This window comes from Papaver somniferum, unplaced genomic scaffold (genome assembly GCF_003573695.1).
Source record: "Papaver somniferum cultivar HN1 unplaced genomic scaffold, ASM357369v1 unplaced-scaffold_135, whole genome shotgun sequence".
In the NCBI taxonomy this organism is placed as follows: Eukaryota; Viridiplantae; Streptophyta; class Magnoliopsida; order Ranunculales; family Papaveraceae; genus Papaver; species Papaver somniferum.
This window is the reverse complement of record NW_020622713.1, coordinates 11032549-11042973: the sequence shown is the minus strand read 5'-3', so window position 1 is coordinate 11042973 and position 10425 is coordinate 11032549. Positions and strand designations below refer to the sequence as shown.

The 10425-nt window shown below is 37.1% G+C and overlaps 1 protein-coding gene across 2 annotated transcripts; it reads left to right on the top strand.

The window, feature by feature from the left end:
* Positions 1–3177: 3177 nt before the first annotated feature.
* Positions 3178–4881, top strand: LOC113334174. 2 transcript variants are annotated; one of them, XM_026580523.1, is made up of 5 exons: positions 3178–3301; positions 3632–3777; positions 3902–4042; positions 4129–4261; positions 4578–4881. In XM_026580523.1, exons 2-5 carry the CDS (start codon positions 3664–3666, stop codon positions 4613–4615), a joined length of 426 nt encoding a protein of 141 aa, XP_026436308.1. In that variant the 5' UTR covers positions 3178–3301; positions 3632–3663; the 3' UTR covers positions 4616–4881. The 2 variants fall into 2 exon arrangements, with proteins under 2 accessions (XP_026436308.1, XP_026436309.1); XM_026580524.1 differs by having other exon boundaries at positions 3194–3356.
* The last annotated feature ends 5544 nt before the right edge of the window (positions 4882–10425 follow it).

Below are 10425 nucleotides of genomic sequence, written 5' to 3'. Positions count from 1 at the left end.
GAAAAAGTTGGAATTTTTATTTTAAATATTTATGCAATTTAATTTATGATTATTTGCCTAGAATGAAAAGTTTTTTTTTTCCAATGATTTTTACTAAGCAATTGTTATTTAATTGATGGTATATGCTTAACTCCGAGTTCTTGATATTCCATGATTTCAACTTACAATTGTTCTTTTTTAAAATCAATTTTTACAATAAGTAGAATCACTTAGAAAGGAAAAATTTCATAATAATAATATTTATCACTTTGGAATTGGTAGAAAAGTGGAATCCTTAACCCCAGTTTCTCCAAAATATTTCAAATCACTTTGCTGTTTAATTTTGCTACATTTCTAAGCTTTAAAAAAAAATTTAAAAATTTTATTCCCTTCACAAGTCTGAAAATAACCCATTTTACCACTATTACTACAACATTTGAAAATACATCATTCAACACATCCAAAAAGGTTTTTCTTCAACCGATAATGAGCCGACTCTACCATACTTGTGGCTTGGTTTTCGAAGTGTTGGTGCGGATTTGTTAAACAAGACACGAACCGTTCTTTATTAGGTTCCATCACATCTTTGAGCAAGTAAGTAATGACATCGGGGTAGTCGGTCTTCCAATGCTTAGTAAGCATTTTAACATTTTCTTCGTAGTCATTCTCGGTGATTGACCATACCAAAGCTTCCCATTTGCCATGCAAATAAGCCCATAACATCTCATTATGTTCATATTGTTTCAAGAATTCTTTCTTTTTCTTCCGGGAGGGTGTCTCCATCGGTAGTTTAGCAACATTCTCTAATTCTTTTAACTTAAGTGGTTGAATTTTCGGTTGGCATTTTTTCCTCACGTTGCACCATATATGAAACGTACAAAGAAAATTGAATGCATCCGTAAATACCTTGTTAATAACATACATCAACGATGAATCTTGATCGGAAATGAACACTTTAGGAAGAACACCCTCCCGGAAGATTAACTTCAATTGTTCGAACCCCCAAACATAACTCTCTTTCTTCTCGTTTTTCAAGAAAAAAAATCCAGGATGAACGGTGCCTTTGTCGACGTATGCCCCACAATGTTCATGGCATCTGATATTTGTTAGTCTTGTACGCGCAATCCAATATAAGAACTTGTGGGAATCATAGATCCAATTGGACGCATTTCGGGTGGGCAAGGGAAAGGTGTATGACTTGACCGAAGTCATCCAACTTCTTTTGGCAAGCGCAATTATGCTTCACCCCTAACCACATTACTTGTTGCGTCACCATCCTACCTTGCAAATTGAGTCTTCTTATCTTATTTTTTGCGTTGTAGATAGTTGGCGTAGTCGACTTGTTATTCTTGTCGTCCGCCTTCAATTTGTTAAGAATCCTAGACGGTGGCAAACATGCTCGTGTCATTTTATCAATTTCCAGGACCTCGTTGGGTTTGAGTCGTGCTACTTTTGCATGTCAATGAAGGTAAAGTGGACATGGGTGGTTATGACGACAATCCATATCTTTATTCATAATCAAATATTCATCATCTTTGTTCAATGACTTATTCTTGTTCTTGAGGTTGAAAACGATCTTAAAAGGCAATTTCTTTTCTTCGTCTTTGTCATATTCTTTCTCCCGGTCTTCCCAACGTATACAATACCCTTTTTAACCTTTCTAGCGCCACTTCCACTTCGCTCACAAATCATTTCAAACCGATCCCCTAGGCTTTGTTGTCCTTTAACTAGTACACAATTTATCTTCATCGCGTGTTCCTCAACCCAAGCCAAAACTTCGGGTTTAGTTTTCCATCTTTACGTTCATTCAAAAACAAATAATTAGTAAGAAAAAATTCGGAATATTCTGACAACATTAAGGTAAACAAAAACTTCTTACATACCAAATCATTTTGGAAGTGATCCTTAGTATCTTAGTGAATTATGTCTACTGGATCAGGGTGATTTTCCATGTGTACAAGTCCGCCAAGCACGAGATACAAAGAATATCACAAGGTTAAATACTACAAAGGAAACTTAATAGTTATGTTCGGCTCATACGATAATCATATTCTATGCCGAACATTTAGAGGTTTCGGCTTATACGATATTCTCAATATGTGCCGAACCATTAACAATTTTTTTACCCAACAATTAATAATTGTATGTTCGGCTCATACAATTTTCGACATATAAACCGAACCAGTAACAATTTTTATTTCGAGTCAGTCAGGAGTAGGTTCGGCTTTCTATGAAACTTTCATATAAGCCGAACTAGTGTCTAGCAAATGGGTGGGAATCGTAAAATATATGTTCGGCGCATGTTGTAAACAGTTTCAGCGAGCTGAACCGTTCATCAATTAGTTGGTTCGGCTTATAGATTTAAGCCGAACCTCAACCTGGTTCGCCGAACCATGAAGAAAAAAACTTAAACTTTGTATAATTTCAGGCTACATAAGTGAGATTGAGCATAAGATAGAAGTGTACCCGTGTATTAGAAGCATTGGGTTCCTCATATACGTTTTCATCATCTGGATTTGGTTCATAAAAATCATCATCTTGAGTTTGTGTTTGTGTTTGAGTTTGAGCTTGAGTTTGAGTTTGAGTTTGTGTAAAATCATTCTCATAATCTAAGAAATCAGCCACTTGGGAATCATTGTTCTTCTTGATGTTTATTTTTCTAGGTTTTTTAGATGAATACCCTCCTCATCCTCCATTGAATCAAGAAGAAAATTTTCTCGCTTTCTCCTTCTCTCCTTCTCAATAAAAACTTTATTTTTTTCCCCAAATTGTTTCATCTATACAAACCTTTATAATTCTGAAAACTATCTTAATCACTGACAAAAGTTTTAATCACTAATCCAGATTACTAACACTAATACGTAAAGGGTAGATTTGCCATTAAAAAAATTGGTTAAGGGGACTTCTGATTTTGTTATTTCACATCCTTTTTTTGTCTTTATTCAATATGCGTAATAAATTCATGTATGCCCAAAAACAACCTAATAAAATCTTGTTGTCCAAAATCAAGGACGGGTTATTGCCCCATTTAGCCCCTTGCTAGGCCCGTCCGTCGCTGGGAAGGATACCGAAGAGGACTCCAATATGAATCTAATCCGGACTTCAGCAGAATTTTAGGGGTAGCCAATTTGGAGAACCAATCAATAGACTCCATGTATTTAATATGGGATAGGATAGGATACGAGCCATTTAGGAACCAAAATATTGCCTTTATCTTTTTGTAGCTTGGAAACGAACGCCTCCATCTTCCACATTCCTCCTTTGCAACAACCCATCTTCCATTTAACCACCAGGTGATCTCTCTCTTGGATTGGTAAGCCAGGTATGCAGAAGATTAAAAGTTGTCTCTACTTTGTATCTCGTTTGATTTATCATCGGTAACTGATTTCTTTCTTTTCTTAATCGATTATTAGTTTTTTTCCTTCTTTTTTTTCTTTTTTTGGAGATTAGAGTTTGATTTGAAACCTTTTTATTCTTATTTAGGAATTTTTGGGGGGATTTTGTTCTTACGGATCCTTGATTAATCGATTAATAGTTTTTTTTCCTTTTTAGAGATTAGGGTTTGTTTCGAAAAGTCACCTATACTATAGATGTAAAGTCACCTATTTTTGTATAAATTTTCTTTTTTGTTTAATTCCTTGTTGTTTGACAGACGATCGATCGGGAAGAGTAATAGTGTGAAAGATGAGCCGTTTTGTAAGGCACGCATATAAGTCGGTGGCCTCCGGCTTGAAATACCATACACTCCACCAGCGTCTCCTGAAGTCCACAGACACATACCTTGCCCTTGCCCGTGTTGTAACTTCTTGAAACCTTAGCAAAATCTCATTTTGTATCTGCATTTTTTGTTTCTTTTTTTTCTTAGAATAAAGGTGGTTGTACTATAAGCTCATCACATTCCTTGTTGATTGTGTTCACCAAGGACGAATTGTCCAAATTCCCGGATGACTACCTGGATTCGACTTGTCCAAAGAATATAGAAGAGGTCGTGCAAGTCATGGAAGTGGGAGACGAGTTTGGAACAACGGTTAACAAACTCCTTCATGATTATAACCATTTCAAGGTCTTCTTCTCTCTCTCTCTCTCTGTGCTTTCATCACACCTTTTCTCTGTAATTATTATTCATCAACTTGCTATTCTGTTCTTCAGCTACATGAAGAACCAAATCTCACTGCAATCAATATGCTCAGAGGTTATGGTTTGCCATCTGCAGTAGCCGCAACGCTTGGTTTCCTAGTTGTGGAGTTTAAATATTGGAAACAGTTGAAGAAGGAGTACCTAGGCAAGTTATCATCCTTTTCCATTCCTGGGGGAATTCATTTCCGCTTAAAGTAATTATTATGATATTAAGTAGCTGAAATTCCAACATAGCAATCTAAAAATAATAATTATTCACTAAAGATCGTGTTTTTATTTGCACATATAATATTCATGCTCTATCATATATCCTGGAACCCGCCGTGAATCAGTGATCTAACGAACCGTTTCACTCATAATTATTGAAATTGATTTAACAACCTTAATTGACAGTAAAGTTTTTCTTTTTAATAAATTTTTCATTCTTTTCTCTTAGTGATGTTCCTCGTTCTTTATTGCAGCAATTGAAAGGGAACTGTCAACTGAAAGTGCCAAGTAGCTTCAAGGTTAACTTCTGTAAGTTAAACAGAGCGGACAAACCACTTGAGAGTACTGTGTTGATCCTCTTAGATAAATTGCTTGTTATGTTTGGGCATGGATCTTCTAACTTTATGGCCTGTTTTGTGTGGTTTAGGATTATAAACCTGTAGTTATATTTATGAATAGCTAATGTTGAGCTTTTCTACAGAGCTTATAACTTTATGTTTTCAAATGGTTTAGAACTGTATTTATATCTACTAATTGCTAGTGTCTTTTGTTCCGGAAGAGATTGATCCATGTCTGCTAATTTGAACATAGCTGCATCTACACACTTAGGTACATTCAGATGCAAAGTACACTTCTCTGCGTACTTTGCATCTACACCCTTTGGTATATTCAGATGCAAAGTACATGCAATTTGGGACTCCGGTTAGCTAGCTCCAAATCAGTTGTGTGTTAGATAGGAGTCTAGCTGGAGCCTTGTGGGTTGTTGTGCTATCATGTTCAGGAGATGATGGCTCCATGGTTTCACCTTCGACTAAAAGAAAAATGTGTGTGTTGCTGAACGGCTTTGAGGTAGAGCTCAATCAAAATATAATGTGGCCAGATGGGTCCCACTCCTGCAAGTCTATGCTGAGTGGAATGCAAGTGAGTCAGCTGACAACAATTCTAGCCAATTTGGTTGTTGGATTGGAATGCTGACTGTTGCTTTCACCAATTGCGCTTTTTATGTCTAATTTGAATGTGAAGTACATAACTGGAATTGAGCGACTGCAATTGATATTTTATGTAAGCCCACATGAATCACGGTGCCTACCATTCCGAGGGCTGTTTTTAGGGTATCCCTTCAAGGTCGTTCAATTACCCATTTACCCTTAAATCTTCATAATTACTAATTTGCCCTTTCCCTTAATATATCAATAAACCCAAATTTTAATCCCATAATTATTAATCCCAAATTAGTTTCATATTTTCCTTCTCCAAACAAGCCGAACCTCTTCCTCTTCTCCAAAAAAAAAATTCATCACCCGTAACGAAAATTTTTAATCGCCGATTCCTTAAAATTTGATCGTCGATTAAACTCCACTATATAACAATATGGGTCGTCGTGTAAAAACTAAAGCATCGCGTTCTAAAACCTCTCAATCAATTGAAGAACCAATTGAAGAAACTGAAAACCAAACAGAAATCGAACGGGAAAATCATCCAGGTGAAGAACCAACTGCAGAAATGAGAATAAGAAAGTAAGTTCTACAAACCCATATCACTATTTGTTATTTTTGATTGTTATAATAGGTTAATACGTCAAAATTTAGGGCTTTTCGGCAGTTACAGTTTGCGGTTCGGCTCAAAAATAAGTTTAGATTTGCGCCGAACTGCTCTTGAAATTGATCTCTGAAAGTGTAGATGAACAGTTCGGCTTAACAGTTTAATTTAGTTGTGAGCCGAACTTCGTTAAATAGCACCCGTGTATGTAGATTCGGCTTATTCGACATTTTTATTTTTGAGCCGAATATGTATTGTTAGGTTTCCATAAATGTAGGTTTGGCTTATACCATGATTTCATTATGCGCCGACTATATGTTTTAATTCATAAGTGTAGATTCGGCTTGTTCGATACTACTAGATTTGAGCTGAATATGTATTGTTAGAATTTTTCAAAAATTGTGCAAGTGTAGGTTCGGCTTATCCCATGAGTTCATTATGCGCCGAATATATGTTCTAATTCATAAGTTTAGATTCGGCTTATTCGATTGTACTAGTTCTGCGCCGAATATGTATGGTTAGAATTTTTCATAAGTTGTGCAAGTGTAGGTTCGGCTTATTACATGATTTCATTATCCGCCGAATATGTGTTTCATTTCATAAGTTTAGGTTCGGCTTATTCGATAGTATGAGTTATGAGCCGAATATAGAGGATCGACTTGCAAGTGTGTTGTACCTATAAGCCGAACCACTCTCTGTGTATAATAATCAAAATTTAAAGACATAGTTCGGCTCATTTGTGTTACTTCGGGTTAGCCGAACCTTGTTATTTGTTGACAAGTTTTTGGTTTTTCAAATTTATATTTCATATATAGTTTGTTTTCTTTTGTTGTTCGAAGTATTAGGCTTATAAGTTTTATACGTGTGTCAGGAACGTTGCAGCTAAAAGGAGGAAGAAGATGGAGGTAACTCCTTCTACTTCTAAAACTCCCGATCCTCGAGGAGGAGGTAAGAAAAAATTGGGAGCGGGAGGTAGAGGAACTGACATTTTAGAAGAAGCAGATGAACAAGGAAGAGTTGGAAGACAAGAAGAAGGAATAGATGATGATGAAGAAGTTGATGTTAATCAAGAAACACAACCCCAACGAAAACCCGAGAAAGGGAAGAAGGTTGCAAAACCCGAGAGAGAACAACGGGTTACAAGTTTACACATTCCTGGTGAAGATGACGTAATTTCACCTAGATCGGATGGTTTGCCTCATGGTCTTCCGGAAGATGGTGGAAATGTGTTGATTGGGTACGCCGAATCTTGGGTAAAAAGAATTTATGAGACTACTGATCACAACCGTGCATTCCGAGTATTGAGACACCAGAGGGAAGCGGAATGGAAACTTTCTGAAGAGGTTCCTAAGGTGGTTGCTTACGTACAATCCTCTGCTTTATGGCCTGCCATTCAATATAGACATCAGGAATACGATAGTGCGACAACGTATGCTTTTGTCGAGAGATTTTGTCCAGAGACTTACACATTTCACTTACCTTTTGGAGAGATGACAATCACTCCTGATAAGGCGAGTAAGATTACAGGCCTTAAGGCAAGGGGTGTAAGCGTGGATGCTGGTTATTATGACATGAGTTTGTATGAGCTATACAAGTTTTTCGAGTAATTTCTTGGTTGGGATGCATTCAAAACTGAGTTGGAGTTTTGTCGATCCGTTAAAGATGTCGATTCCGTTTTCATACCCAGCGGAAGAAATAAGAAGAATAAGAAGATCAAGCTAACTAACTTGAAAAACAAATTTGAGGGCACAAAGGATAAGGTAAAGGAAGGGCTGTTGGTAATGGATGAGATCAGAGTGAAGCAAACCGGTACCGCCTACTTGCTTTATACTCTTGGCAGAGATATCTTTCCAGACCTTACGGGAAACAAGGTGAATGCTAATTATCTCCAATTGGTAAAGAATATTGATACCGTTAACAAGTATGCTTGGGGAACGGCTTCTCTAGCTTACCTGCTGGACCAACTTGCGAGCGCTTCTAGGTTGACAAGCACAAACATTGGAGGAAACTTCAATATGCTTCATGTAATTCTCGACGATCAAACTTGAAATTTTTTGGGTCAGTGTATGGTTCGGCTTATTACTATGCTCACATATAAGCCGAACAATAAATCTTGTCAGGTTCGGCTTATAATACCTGTTACTTTTAAGCCGAACAATGCACTGAGTTTTCAAATTTCCTTCTTACTTTGTTGTGTCATCAGTGTATGGTTCGGCTTATTACTATGCTCACATATAAGCCGAACAATAAATCTTGTCAGGTTCGGCTTATAGTTTCTGTTACTTTTAAGCCGAACAATGCACTGAGTTTTCAAATTTCCTTCTTACTTTGTTGTGTCAAAACAAATAATGTCTACTGATCTGTTTCTATTACTTAAATCATTTTAAGTTAGTTATGTGGTTATTTGGATGTAGGTGTGGGTATATGACCCTTTCCCAATTTTGGAATTGGCCAAAAAGCTTGAAAAGGATGTCGAGTGGGTTGATACAGATCCAACAGCAGCAAGGTACGAGTATGAGGACTCAAAGAAAAGGGACAAAAACAAGTTGGTGGCAAGTTTGAGGGAGAAGTTAGATACAATGGGTGTTGGTGATGTCCTTGTTCAACCTTATGTGAAGGAAGATGAAGAAGATGAAATTGTTGAAGATGAGGATATGCCGGTGGCTATGTACCATGGTCCATTGTTTTATCTTGGTGGTTATGTCATATACGATCCTCGGCGAATACTCCGTCAATTAGGATGCATCCAAAAGGTTCCTTTGTTTGACGAGAAATTCATGTTGTTTCCAAATGGTGGAAATGGAACTAAAAGCACCACTTCGTCATGGGAACCAAAGTATGATCCCAGACCCACCTTTGAGTATTGGAAGACTTTAGATAATAACAAATTAGATGCTGCCAAGTTAGTACCTTTAGGTGATGATCCATGTGAAGAGGAACCGAGCTAGATGGATTGGTATAACCAGATTTCTCATCCCTTCATTATCAATAAGAAAAGTCAAAAGAAAGATGATAAGGCAATTGAGATCTCTGCCAATTCTACTTCAGAAGAACTAGTGATGGCTCTCAAGATAATGGTAAGAATGATTTCGCTTTATACTCTTGCATATATTAGTTCATGGTGAACATGTATTCGTACTCACGGTTGGAAGTTGTTGTCAAATGAAAATAGGTTGCCGCGGGTAGGGAGATTTTGAAAGAAATGAAGAACAAACTTGGTTGCAAAACACCTTTGACTGTTGAAGAACAGAAATACCTCTACAACAAGCGGGATGCAATTATAAACAAAGGACAATGACCTGAGGAATCCGAGGTACCCGCACAAAGGCCTACCACTAAGAGGTCTCGACAAGTTGGAGAAGGTACAAGTTGAGGTGGTACAAGTGGAGGTGATGCTTCGGAAGATGAACACCAAGGAGGAAGAAGAGGTGGTCGTGGAACTAACAAGAAGGGTCGTCCTTAACTGCACTTTTAAGTTTGCAAGTTCTTTTTATTGTTAACTGCACCAGATTCGTCTTATGGACACTTGAATTTCATGTTTTAATCAATAGCGTAACAGTTAATCATCTTTTTATTATGAAATTTTTTCAGGTTCGGCTTAGCCTGTAAATACTTTTATAAGACGAACCTGACAAACAAACTGGTTTTCTTAAATTTTGTCAGGTTCGGCTTAGCCTGTAAATATTGTTATAAGCCGAACCTGACAAACAAACTGGTTTTCTTAAATTTTGTCAGGTTCGGCTTAACCTGTAAATACTGTTATAAGCCGAACTTGACAAAATTTTGTCAGGTTCGACTTTCTTTTAACTAATGTTACAAGCCGAACCATCTCCTTTGTTCATGATTCTAGTTTCCTTTGGTGGTTCGGCTCCAAATATCAATTAAATACAAGCCGTATTTCTCACTAGTTGGTGAATGAATAAATATTAAGGACACAAATAGTAAATCATTCAAGTATTTTATTTTGATGGGTACATGTAATTGCAATTCTATTGTTGTATCATCCTCATCATACAAGAAAATCTAAAGACTAAGGAAATCCTAAACGAATCTCATCATCTTCACTAACCTCTTGCTTATCATCTTCATCCTCAGTACTGGAAAATTCGATTACTTGTCCACTTGGTATAGACACATTCAAAGCTTGCCAAAGATTCATTTCCGTTTCATAATTTGCACACTAATCCATTGCGTAATTATTTTCAAATTTAGGCCAAAAGGCTGCACCTATCAAGGGTGGTAATGGGCAACCGGGTCTAAGCTTGAGGACGATAAAATGACAATTTTGAAAAAATCCCATAACATCTTCTATCTTTTACACCATCATGGAAAGGTCTTGTTGGAGGCGCGTAAGTAAAACTACTACCCGTCCACCCGAAACAATGTACGACGCAATCGAATGCCTCTGCTATTAAAAACCCACAAATGGGCATTGACATCCAATGTTCTTGGGTGATTATTAAATCCCCGTGTAAACGACGTTCCCATGCAAAGTACTCTGCTGCCACCCCTGCATCTCCTATTGGACCACCTCTCATCATTGTCTTGTAGAATTCTTTTTTC